Source organism: Puntigrus tetrazona, chromosome 1 (genome assembly GCF_018831695.1).
Source record: "Puntigrus tetrazona isolate hp1 chromosome 1, ASM1883169v1, whole genome shotgun sequence".
Taxonomy (NCBI): domain Eukaryota; kingdom Metazoa; phylum Chordata; class Actinopteri; order Cypriniformes; family Cyprinidae; genus Puntigrus; species Puntigrus tetrazona.
The window spans coordinates 17,586,885-17,600,217 of NC_056699.1; the positions used below are offsets into that span (position 1 = coordinate 17,586,885).

General features: G+C 39.6%; 1 protein-coding gene across 12 annotated transcripts in view; it reads left to right on the forward strand.

The window, feature by feature from the left end:
- Window positions 1-13,333, forward strand: part of gab1 (GRB2-associated binding protein 1) — a 59,273-nt gene that overhangs the window by 35,412 nt on the left and 10,528 nt on the right. For 10 of the 12 annotated variants that reach the window (XR_006251846.1, XM_043249525.1, XM_043249546.1 and 7 more), the window contains 5 exons: window positions 5,425-5,722; window positions 8,797-9,022; window positions 10,806-11,449; window positions 12,196-12,290; window positions 12,405-12,708. Coding sequence is in view for 11 of the 12 variants with exons in the window: in XM_043249525.1 (XP_043105460.1) it covers window positions 5,425-5,722; window positions 8,797-9,022; window positions 10,806-11,449; window positions 12,196-12,290; window positions 12,405-12,708 (1,567 nt within the window). In the remaining variant the exon portion in view is untranslated. Of the gene's footprint in view, window positions 1-1,679; window positions 1,980-5,424; window positions 5,723-8,796; window positions 9,023-9,250; window positions 9,341-10,805; window positions 11,450-12,195; window positions 12,291-12,404; window positions 12,709-13,333 lie in introns of those variants that run through there. The other 2 variants (XM_043249594.1, XM_043249568.1) reach the window with 2 other exon arrangements.

A 13,333-nucleotide genomic window follows, 5' to 3' on the forward strand; every position in this document is an offset into this window, starting at 1 on the left:
TTCCCAGTAAAGTGCACATTATTGGTCTAGCACATGCGTGATATGCGGTGCTCCTCACTGTACAGTCAAGATGGAGTGGCTTTGGCAGGCAGATGCGAACATGTCACGGTTATTCCGTCTCGGAACGATCTCACACTTACAAATGATCCAACTGTCAGTTCTCACACACTCTCCAGCTCTGGTCTCCTTAGAGACCACTGATCTAATTTGTACTCGCTTCTAGTGTTCACAAACACTGAAGCATCTCATATTACTGGTGTGTGATATGTGCAGAAAATTAGGCCGCAGTATTGTCTCAAAATTTTGTCTGTTAATATTTAGAATAGATAACAATGCAAAAAAAAAAAGTTTGTAATGTGATATCACACACTTCAGTGCAGTGCAGTGTTACTTTAACGGCGGTGCACAAATTGTAAAGTAATGCATTTTAACTTTTTAATGCGCATTATCTGCTCCATATGTATGAAATGGCAAACACGCTTAGTAGCTCACCTGGTAAGTGTTGCGTTTGCAACGCAGAGCACACAGAGTTATGGATCCTGTCACAATGAAAGAGCTCGAAGACAATAGATGCAAGTTAAAACGACATGGCTGCATGAGCAAATGCATTTTAATGTCACGTTTGCTGTTGTTAACACTGTCGGTTGGGTTTAGTGTAGGTGAGAGGGTTTTTTTTTTTCAAGTGCAATAGAGCATTAACCTTTTAGCGCCACTCAACGGACATTTCTTTGCCGAACCATTGAGATGCATGCAACAACCAATAAAACAATTCATATTCTGTTTCGGCTAAAGCTTCGCATACTTTCAACACCACTCACTGGACATTTCAATTTATAAATGTCACGAAACAACTTAATATTGTTTTGCAGAAATGTCATCACAAAAGCTTTTTCAGTAAGCCTGAATTGCGACTGTATCTTTATCAATTTGCTTGTTGTAAGTTACTTTTATCAGCAGTGCAACATCCTTCCTGTATTTTAACAGTCTTTTTCTATTCGAAGTTCTCTCTATTCCAAGTCATCGTGCCTCTTTCAGATTTCAGGTTATTTCTCAGTGGTGTATTTATTTTCATATCTCAAAACCACATGTTCCAAAGAGACGTGTAATAATTTTGTACAATGATGACGAAAAAAGTAGATGATGATGATAATGTTGGGAAGGGAACACTTTTCTTCTACAGTACATGTTTTAGAAAGCCCTGTGCACCTCATCTAAAATACGGTGCAGGGTAATGCGCTTGGAATTTCAGGCATGAGAGAAATGAATGCTGATGCATTGGCTGTCTATGCGAGTCGTGCCGTTTCGCTACGACAGCAACAGCTTGTGGTCTCACATTGCTTGGCATTTTTTCGGAACATTATTTCTTTCTATCTCTTTTCCGTTGCTGTGCCTGATTACGTCAATTATCCGCAGAGAGACTGACCAGTCAGTGATTCAGATCGGATGGCATTCCCCTATAGTTTGTCCGTCAATGGCATCTCTGTTAAGTCAAGACAGTGACACTGTGGCCCTATGCCTCTGTACGCATCACACTTGTGTGTGTGTGTGTGTGTGTGTGTGTGTGTGTGAGGCAGACAGCTGCTGCCACACTTGGAGGGGCCTCTTCAATTTCGTCCCACCCTGTCCCCACTCCCTCTCCCTCCTTATACACAAACACGTTCACTTTACGTACCACTTCTGGAACCGAAGGACTTTTCGAGATGTGGACTTGATCTTCAAACTCCGCAGAAGTTCAAGGGATTTTTGCAGAAAAGGGCCAGTTTGGATGCTTTTAGGATCTAAAGGTGACCAGCTGTGGCCGTTGTTGTTTGGGAAACGGAGCATCTCTTCTCCTCAGATTGTTCTTCATCTGAGAGTCTTTGGCTTCATGTGCTTTTACAGGCTTTTTGACGTTAATCAAAATGGAACAGGCACTTAGCACAGGTGGATAAACTCTACACTCTCTGTGCCTGCGCTGGATTCAGGAGCCGGGACTCAAGGTAGGACTGATGTATTGCAAAACCAGAGCAGGATGGCCGGATTGGTGTCATGTGGGAGTGTTTTTGTCTGAAATGAGGACATCTTACTTTACTGACAAAGGCGAGTTAGATACCAGCCTTGTGTGTGTGTGTGTGTGTGTGTGTGTGTGTGTGTGTGTGTGAGAGAGAGAGAGAGAGAGTTGGTGCACAAATGAGAGTGATGTTTATGGCTCACTCAGCTTGGCCACTTTCCTCCAAAATGAAGACATTGCTTCTCCTCTTTAGATTTCTCTATTGTAGCTGCCAAAAAAAAGTCTATTCTAATATTTTTCTCTTGTCTGGACAGACTACAGTTTGCAGATTACACTTTTTTTTAAGGGTCAGTGTCATATATGTGTCCAAGATACAAAATGAACAGATCTTTGTATGCATATAGGTCTCAGATGTAATAAATTTTATAGTTTCAATATCTTTTTAATTGTATGACTGAAAATGTCAAGATTTCCCATACACCTTAAATACATTTGAGTGTGCACATCTTAATCATAATTAAAAAAAAATAGACATTCTACAACCTAAACTTTTCTATGATAAGGATGTTAACATAACATGAGTGTTTTATAGGTTAGTATACGTTTTTAAGTATACATTTTTTTGGGATGAATAAATATTATAATGTCATCGACCCTTGTAATTTATTTGTTTATTTAAAAAAAAAAAAGGTTCCCATTCTATTGATTTAAACTTCAATATTCTTGTTTGACGTGAGTTCTCTCGAATGGTCACGGTTCACCAAGCAGTTCTCTGGAAGATCTTTTGTTCCGTCTTTGTCGTTGTACCCACGTAAGCTGATCCGTGTGACAGGTTAGCCGGGGCTCTCTCCTGCCAGTAAACATACACATGCACACACTATCTGTGTAATATGAGCTTCCAATGCTTTGTTTTGAAGCAGCGGCTGGAATCTAAAAGACCTCTGTGTTGGTTTAACCATAGTAGAGGAGCAAAGCTTATCCTGTTAATTGCAGGACTTGTCCTGTCACACTCCATCTAGACTTGTTTTACCTCTTATTGTTTCATTTTGAGTCTATATCGCTGTTAGCAGAGTGAAATGTTCAGCCTGTTGAGCTTTCCAAATTTAATAAGAGGCGACATGATGCTCGGATGATACTTTTTCCGGGAAATTTAGGTCACATCACACAATTAGGTCTATCATGCTGATCAGTTGTTGAGTGTCGTGTGTGTGTGTGTGTGTGTGTGTGTGTGTGTGTGTGTGTGTGTGTGTGTGTGTGTGTGTGTGTGTGTGTGTGTGTGTGTGTGTGTGTGTGTGTGTGTGTGTGTGTGTGTGTGTGTGTGTGTGTGTGTGTGTGTTTGGTTTGGCATGGCGGGGCTGTTGCCTCTTGTGTTGCCGTGTGGTGGGGTGATATCCAGAGGGCCAGAGCTTGGCTCTCTAACAAAGAGAACCCTGTGGATGGAAAAACAGCTGAGAGGGGGTAAGAGGGGGTAAAGTACGGCATTGTTAATCCCCTCCAAACCTGATGGTAAAAAATAAACAACAACACAGATTGAGATTCCTGGCAGTCTGGCACTTTAATGACAGAAGCCTTTGATCTTTTACTCAGGGTTAATTTCCTAATCTCGTTTAAGACACAGTGGTCTGTTGAAGTTTAAGAGCAAATCTAAGAAAAACTTTTCCCCCTGTTTGAAACTTCATTTTTGTAACACATTTGCTGTATTTAGGTCTTATATCGAATATCTACTAGGGCTGTGCAGCTCATCTAAGTAAAACGAAGTACTCATTTTGAACCAAAAAGGCCTAATTGGTTTTAATAGTTGCATTTTAAAACACTATTCAAATCATTTTTGAATAATGTTTTGAATGTAGTTAAATGCACTCTTCACTACAACTGCCATTTGATTATTTACATTGAAAATTAAAAGAATAAAAAAACATACAAATACATTATATTATGTTGGGAACACTTGTTTATTAACTTTGACTTTTCTCTCAATATATTCCTAATTTGCTGCTTATTAATAGTTAAGGTAGTTGTTAAATTTAAGCATTAGGATTAGGGAGGTAGAATAAGCCTCGATTACTACTTATAAATGGCTGATATAATGTGTATGCTAATAAGCATCTTCTTAAACAACCTTAAAATAAAGTGTTGCTATTGTTAATATTTGTAAGTTTTGATTTATTGTAAATATTTTAGCTTATGTAAGCTTGTTGCAATTTAATATCTGTGAAATATACATGATGCTTGTCATTATTTTTAACTAGTAGTTTCATTGGAGTATTCGATTACTTATTACTGTAATATATAACTAAGCTATCACTGTAGTTTGGGGATATATTTGCTATCGCTATAAATTATTTGCTTAGTAGCATGCATATTGCTACCATATTGGCATATTGGTTCTTAAAATAAAGTGTGACCATTATTTAAATAATACAATATATAAATAATAACTTTCTTGTCGACCATTATGCCACACAGTGTTATTTATTCAGTTTAATTCTATCTTTTTGTAAATGGATGTTTTTCCCCCCCTCCATCTAATGATTTTATTTCATTCTTATGAAGCTTTTCGTTTTCACATGTTGCCCTCTTTTATTTTGTTCCCACCATGTTTTACATCCACCCATCTGATAGATTGATGTAGGCTAGTTTTTTAAGAGTTGAACTGCTGCCCCCTTCGCTTTGTCACAATCCATGACATTTTGAACTCTGCTTTTTATACAAAACCAGCATTTCCATTTTCCCTCTCTTTTAAATGGGAGAATGCATGCATAATCAAGCTGTAATTGTCAGTTACCTCTTTTAGCTGAGTGCTTTGCAGGCTTTCGGGTGGTGTTAAATTAAAGTCTGTCTGCAGAGGGTTTAGCCAGTATCTCTAAACAGAGTTTTGCCAGAGCGAGCCCACAATGTCCACAGCATGAGGCTGGATCAATAGAACCAGATGTCACAAAAACACCTGCAATGATTTTTTTTTGCCTAATTTTGAACTCCTGCAGTGACTTTTGTATGCTTGAAATATCTCACAATGCTTTTTCTGCAGTTAGTCAGTGTTAATTTGGGATGGTTCTCATGCAATATTATTACATAACAGCATGAATATTCTAGAGAGGCCAGTCTGATGAACTTTTCGTATTCTGTGGACATGTTGTATGTTCAGTCTGAACTCCAGATTTGTTTGATTCACATGGAGATGAAGTATGGGGAAAAAATTGCAATGATAGGTATGGCTGCTGTAATAATGGAAGTCTTGGCTTTAAGTTAATATAACCTTTTTGATTTCCTTTTTCGTGTATAACCAGACTCATTTATCTGAAACTTTGTCAAGATGGCTGATGGCTGTTTAGTGGACCATATTGGTCCAAATTGGTCATGAGAATCATTCAATAAGTGGCTTCTTCATTAGTCACGCGACCCTTGAATCAAATGGTTCTCGTCTCTCCTTTCAGGCATGGAAGAAGCGATGGTTTGTTCTGCGCAGTGGGAGGCTGACAGGAGACCCAGATGTGCTGGAGTATTACAAGAATGACCATGCCAAGAAGCCCATCCGCGTGATTGATCTGAACCTGTGCGAGCAGGTGGACGCCGGTCTCACTTTCAACAAGAAGGACCTGGAGCACAGCTTCATCTTTGACATCAAGACTATCGACAGGATCTTTTACCTGGTGGCAGACACTGAAGAGGAGATGAACAAGTGGGTGCGCTGCATCTGTGATATCTGTGGCTTCAACCCCACCGATTCGGAAGGTAAACCTTGCCGCATGCAAACACACACACAGGAATTCAATGATTATGATTTCAGACAGTTGCGTTAAATAGTCCTTTAAGTAATTTTGAGGAAAATATTGAAAATCCAATTTCATTTCCAAGTAATGGAATAATAAATCTATCTAAAAGAGTGTTTTCTAAAGATGTTTACACAGGTTGTGTTAGTGAGCATCGGTTATATGGCATCGGAAATCACACGATGTACACCTGCACTTATAGCAGTCATAGATCTTACCTTAATCGGCCATAACTAAATAATAACAATACCAAGCAGTGGTCAATATTTCATAAAATACTACTGCAAAACTCATAATATACATCTTCAATGGTACATTGTCATATGTACTACCAGTTTGAAACTACAGTGACGTCTCTCGAGAAAAGAAACGCTTGTGAGAGTCTGCTACAAATCATTTGGCTTATATGTTCAATATATTCAGGTTTCATTTCCTCTGACGATGAAGCTGAATTTTCAGTTTTCTGAATTTTTGAGCTTCAGCGTCAGATGATCTTTCAAAATTAATTCTAATATCCTAATTTGCTGATCAGGAAACATGTCTTATTATGGATTATTGATTGAAACTCTGTTTTTGGAATTGATACTATAGAAAGCTGAATTGAGTACTTTATATTTAGAAAATAATTATTTTATTGACACATGTGTGGCTTGAACCGATTGCAGGCATTCACTGTAATGCAGATACTAAATCGAAGTGCCAAAGCCCAAGTGTCCCCCTCAGATTGAGTAATTGTGGCACCTCGGGGTCTCCATGAGCTCAGCAGTATTGATCTCAGATGCTGTCGGTTCACTGTGGCCTTCTTGTCTTCAGGACTTCTTGATGTGAAGTCCTGAAGCTTTGGTTTCTAATGAGGAAGTGCTTATCTCTGCGCTACGGCTTTGGAAAATGCTTGTGGTCGTACATCTGTCCTTCACCGTTTGGTGAACTTTTGCTACCTTATGAAAAATGAACTTCAAAATTGGAGGAAATCCAAAGAATCTAAAAAATCCAAAGAAAAAGAGAAATCCAAAGTCTTTTTTTTTAATCATGATACTTATGTTATTGCCAGCTGTATACATTTTGGCGCAGGTGTGTATTTTATTGGAATTTTACTATTTCATTCCAATTCCATATTTCGCACTAGATAAATTTTTTTTTTCTTTTAGCACCTTTTGGACAAAAATGTCCCAATCGAAACCCATTAAAACTGCTATTATCGCAGTGCTGTTTAACTGTGAAATTATGCAATTGTTCTTAAGGCTTTCATTCTGTTGGCAAGGCTTCAAAATGTTTTTTTTTTTTTTTTTTTTTTTTTTTGAGGTTTGGTCTATAAAGCAAATACTCGCTTTATTCCTGTTTTATTATAGTGCAAACTGGATAAATAATGCAACTATAATTGTGTGGGTGTGTTGGTATGGATGTCAGATTATGGTTTGTATCTGTGTCATAAAAAATATTGAGTGTGTTTGCTTGTGTGGTCTTGTAATATTTAAGAGAGAAAAACTCCACTACAAATCACAAATCAACCACTGTGTGCACCGGCAGAGTTTTGCTGGCATCTAATGGGGAAAATTTTGTACTGTGCCCAAACAAAATCTTACTGTAAGCTATTTTTTTGAGATATCAACCTCAAATTTAAAACGCAACTTGTTTCGACTTGTTTTAAATTTTATGTAATTGTAATTTTTATTAAATAGCTTTAGCTCTATAAGTGCAGATCTTGGCATAATTTGTGAATATTAATTTGGCCATGCATGCTTTGTTTGGAAGCCTACTTCTCAGCTTGACAACCAATTAGTTAAAAAGTTAAGCCTTCTGGGAAAACATTACATAATAATTAATATTAATGATCAATGCCTCTGCAGTAATTGGCCGAATTTGGCAACTGAATTTGGTATTGTGACACCTCTAATGTTAAAATGCTAATTGATAACGCATTATATCAAAAATGGAACTGTCAGTTTTTTCAATTTTGATATACACAGAAGCCTGCCGTTATTAGCCACCAGCACTAAACAGGGTACCGAGAATGCAAATATGTAGGGGGGGATTTTCCAGGGCTTGGATGATTCAGCAGAGCAAGCCTGACAAACAAGAGCGGGGAGGGAAGAAGAATGAGGGAAGGAGGAAAACTGGGAAAAAAAAAAGTGAAGAGACCGAAAGAGACAAAGTGGCCCTGACAGCCTTGAGCTGCCTGCACTTAGAAAGAGTCAAATGCACCCAGTGAGTGAGTGGGTGTGTGTGGGTGTCAATGTGTGTGCGCACAAGTTACGTGTTTGTGTGCGTTTTACTGAGTAACTGAAAGCAGAGTTTGAAGAGAGACTTGTAGAAAAACACGCACAACCACCCCGTTCGCCGCTCTCCACTGACCTTGAGAGGAGGCTGTTCAAAGAGAGATGGAAATAAAAATAAAAAGTCACAGATAAAGCTCTTTTAAAAGAACGTAGACAAAAAAGCTTTACAAGTTATCCTAGATGCCACATAAAAACCGAGACTCCGTCGTGGATTAGTGGCGCTTTCGTTAGCGTCTTGTGTTCAGGGTTCCTCTCTGCTTTTTCACACGGCCTGTGTAGGACGGAGGCCTTAACCTTTTAAAAAAATAAATATTTAATTATCCTTCAAAGTGACATGGTCGCCGCTGCTCTCGATCAGAATGTCGTCTTAAGAACATCTGGATAATTGAACATGATTCCAGTCAATTTATTGTAAATTGCTGATGAAATCGAAGGGGAAATATCTGTAAGATTTTTAAACTTTGGCAAAATTGTTAATGAAGAATGTGTTATTGCTTTGTTTTTATTCAGATAGATAGATACTGTAATGTTTTTTGTACTTTCTTCCATCTAATATACTTTGAAACCACACATTGTAAATATTAGAAATGTACTTAATATTAGTATTTTGATTTCCTATTTAAGCATACAATATATTTTGCAATCACAGTGTATTTTCTTCATTTCTTCGCTTTGCTTATTAAAAAGTGTATCTTAAAGCTTATGATCTCATAAAGTGTGAAGCTTAGCGATAATCTCTCTTATCTTCTTCTCTCTGCAGATTCCGCAAAGATCTCTCACCAAGTAAATGTGCCAGCGGGTCTGGTGGTGGATATGGCCCCTAGTGGAGGGCCAGGAGGAGCCTTAGGGGCTTCGGCACTGGCCAACCTGCCTCCTCCCTACCAGCCTGTCAGCATCAGACCCTTGGGGTCCTCCTCCAGTCTGGATGAGCCTCAGGACTACCTTTGGCTGCTCAACTGTGAGAGCAAGAAACCTGAGCCTAACAGGTAAGACACAACGTCTGGGCTTTGTGTACCTTGGCTATTTTAGTGCGTGGCTCATCCAACAATTTGTAATGTAGGCCTGTTACTGTTTTGAGTCTGTTGTTTTTCAATCTGCTGTTATATAATGCGAATACCGCCCACTCTTGCTAAGACGCTGCCTTCAGGACATTCAGGTGCTATGGCTGAAAACCTGGATAAACGAGATTCATTGTGTTTTTGTGTGTGGTGTAGTCCAGTGGTTCCTCTTGCTCTAGGAGAGGAGGAGCAGGAATACCTGCTTCTGGAAGAGTGTGAGAGCAGGAGCGCTCCTCCTGACTGTCAGTGAGTGAAGAGCATCAGTGTGAAGAATACTAAACACACACACACACACACACACTGGCCAACAGCCAAATACTGGTATTTTTACCTGAAAATCTGCACACTTATTATAACAACTTACTAAAATATATATATTCTACTGAGAGTTGACTAAAATGGGTTGGTATGTTTCCTTGCCTTTAGTGCTTGAAAGAGTGTGTGTGCACAGTTTGAACAACGACTTGTGTAAAATATGACCTGCATGTTTGTGTTTGGCACTAACCTTGCCAGTTCTAGTTGTACAGCGAGAAGCTTTCTGGAATACTCGATAATGTTTGGTTATTCATTGCCTTTTGTGATCAAATATTGTGTAATGTTGCTAGGCTCCATTTGCCCGTAGTCCATGGCAACGAATGAACACTACTAGTTTAATGTCCCACGTTAAACTAGTAGTATGTTCTATCACTAGTTCTATAAAATCTATAATTTATGTCCTTTCATTTATAAGTGCAATCAATTGTTAGCGTAGTTATCATCGCTATTTTTCGTGTAGTCATGAATTGCAGTTAATGTAAGTTAGTGAGGGTTTTTAACTTTGCGACAAACTACTAAATGCCAATTTGCTGTGTAACAAGTGATAATAAGATGAACCATTACAGGATTCAGTTATTATGCCATAATTTCAGACAGAAATTAGGGATGTAACAATTCAATTTTCTTACAGTAAATGAGAAGGTGTCCTTTTATTAGGCTATTGCTGCACAAAAATGAAATTGAAACAACGAAACTAGGATTGGGTGATATGATAATTTTTCATATTGTCATATCGCCAGCCTGGGAGATCACAGATAAGCGATATTATCATGGTAACTTGGTGGGGCCAAGAAAGAGACTTTCTGTACTCGTCACAGGCTATTTCCTAATTTGGTGATCTTAAACCATGCGTGCATGAGAGAGAGAGCATGGAAGCACCGATAACCAAAATAATATGCTTTCAAACGTACTGGAAATTGTTGTTAAAAAATATTTAAAACAGCTAGTTCATATATTGGGATACAGCAGTCAGGATCACATGTCCTACTGTTATAACGTCCACGCTGATGCGATAAACTCGTCAGTTCAAAAATGAGTCAAGGTGAAAATCAAAAGTAGATGGTCAGTTCGGAGATACATTTATTTAAACTCCTACTTCAATTTTATAGCTATTTGTTTGTCATTTAAACCAATTTGAATCGTGACACATTTGAATGGATTTTCAGCTGGCTCATGGTTCATCGTTACATCCCTAACGGACATCTTTTACTTGCCTGTTAATTAAAAATACAAAGATTATTGTGATTTTCCTGATGGCATAAAGTAGGACGTATGTGTTTGAAGGGGTGTTTTTGTCTTTGTATTGATGAGCAAGTTGTTTGTTTTAATATATTTAGCTTATTTGTTTAAGCTACTTAATGAATAACCTGTATCTCTTGCGTTGGTTTCTTTACAGGGCGCATGGCGAATGCTCCAAGTCTACCTCCTCCGAACCCGACTGTAATGACAACCTCCCTTCCCACCACACGCCCACTTCCTCCTCCTCCAAGCACGCCTCGGTCAATGGTTTCTTTTCTACCCAGCATGCCGCTGGGCTCTATGATTCTCCTCCTTCGCGCGGGCAGTCGTTGTCGGCCGACTCACAGGGTCTTTACCACCTACCCCGAAGCTACTCTCAGGACACTGTGCTGCTGCCGAAGTCGGCGTCCTCCCCTCCCGCTCCTGAAGGTGAGCCCGGTGAACTCTATGTCTTTAACACACCTGGTCGTAAACCCTCTTTAGAGGCCCAGTTGCGGAACTTGTCAGTTAGCTATGATATTCCACCTACACCTGGAAGTAACTGCACCTACCAGATTCCCCGTACTGCTGGGGTGGAGGCTGTTTCAGGGACCACAGACGTGGTACCGCCCCCTCGTCCGCCTAAGCCTTTACTGACCACAGGAACAGTCCCACCTGAGCGGTCACCCACGGACACGTATGTGGTGCCACGGTCAGTGTCTGAGACTGATGGGAATTACTGCGTGCCATCTAGTACAGGAGGGAACAAAGCGCTAAGGAGCAACACCATTGGTACAGTGGATTCTACACGTCTACGTAAAGGTAGGAGCATAGAATTTATCCAAGTCACCTGATCAATTTCACTATCATTATGAAACAGTACAAGCTCAAAATCTCTAGAAGTCTAAGCTGCCTAAAGGTTTGAAACGTCACTCGTAAAAATATATATTAAAAAACACCACTTATTAGCAATAGTTCATCTGAAAATCTTGTCATTAGTTTGATCATCATTTTTGAGGAAATCCGTGAGCTTTCTGACTTTTGGATTTATTTTACCGTTCATGAACAGATACAGTTTAAATGCTGATGTCAGTATTGTGGACATCTATTTTTTGAGATCTTAAATTCTGATGTTATTTACTATTTTTTATTTTCTGGCAAATTATTTTTTGTGTTAGGCCTATTTTCAATAAGACGACATCAAGCTGTTCGTGCTGCAACAATGGGTTATGTAGTCATGAGTGGGTCCATCTAGTGTTGTTTGGTGGAATTGGTGGAATTCTTCACACATGCCTCCATAATAATGCAGAACTAATACACACACACACACACACACACACACACATATATATATATATATATATGCATGCTGTGAAAGGACATGAAAAGTCATGAAACTAAAAGCCTGGAATAATGACCGCTGAAAATTCTATATTTGTAACAGAAATGAAATACATTTTAAAATGTATTAAAATAGTAATAATATTTCAAAATGTAATTTAGCCTTGCTGAGCGTAAGAGAGATGGTTCTTTCGACTGCACTCATTTAATTTGTATTTATTTCACAGATTACGGATCTCAAGACTGCTATGATATACCCCGTCCCTTCCCCCCAGATAAAAGTTGCTCTTTTGATTTTAATGAAAGCTTCAACAACTATTTTGTAAGTTTTTCTAAGCTTCATCTATTTTACAGAATTTAGGATCTTCTTTCTGTTTTACAAATGTGCTTCAAATGAATCCCTAACGGTTTCTTCTCTGTTCTTGGATGCATGTAGAAGAATAAAGGCATGGTGCCAGTAGGAGGTGTTTCCACTGAGGAGATGGATGAGAACTATGTGCCCATGAGCGTCCACTCTTCATCACATCAACGCTCCGGCAGCCTATCAGAACCCATCCAGGAGCCCAACTATGTGCCCATGACACCGGGCACAGTGGAGTTCTCCTCTCTCGGAAAACAGGTGCCCCCTCCAGCCCACATGGGCTTCCGCTCCAGTCCCAAGACCCCACCTCGCATACCGGTGCACATACCTGAATGCCAACCTCCGCCTGTAGACCGCCACCTCAAACCTGACCGTAAAGGTGAGCTTTAGAGAGATTAGGTTCTTCTTGTGCCGTGTGTGTTTGTAAGTATAAGGAGGGCTTGCGTTAATGTGTACAATGCTTGCATCTCTTCAGCACAGCAAATCTCATTACCACCTTTTTAACTAACAGGTGCCGGCCCATGCTTATGAAACATTTCTTCCATCTTTAATCGAGTTCTCGGTCTGCTTGTTGCTGTGCGAACATAACACGCACTACAGATCTTTCAACTCGCTTAGCGAACTCGTCTGCACTGCTGTTTCAATGACCTTTGCGTTTTAATCATTAGCATGTGACCTCACAAATAAAAGAAGCTATTGTCTATAGACTCTGAGCCCTGGGTATGAGGGAGCCTGTCTGCGCCGTTAGCCTGGAGCGGTCACCTCTGTCCCCATTGTGCCTTAGTGAAAGACCTCTTTGATGGCCAGACCTGCGAGGGGAATTTCAATCTGGTCTGAGAGAAAAAGGGGACGTGCTGAAAGTTGCACAAGCGGGCCGAAACATCAGCAGCCAGCTGGGACAGCACTATTGATCTAAACATTAATGGAAGCAGCTTTCTGCACTCATCCGAAACCATTGTGTATCTTCAATTGCGTGTTACGGTTTCCGAGCGCTGGCTAATGCA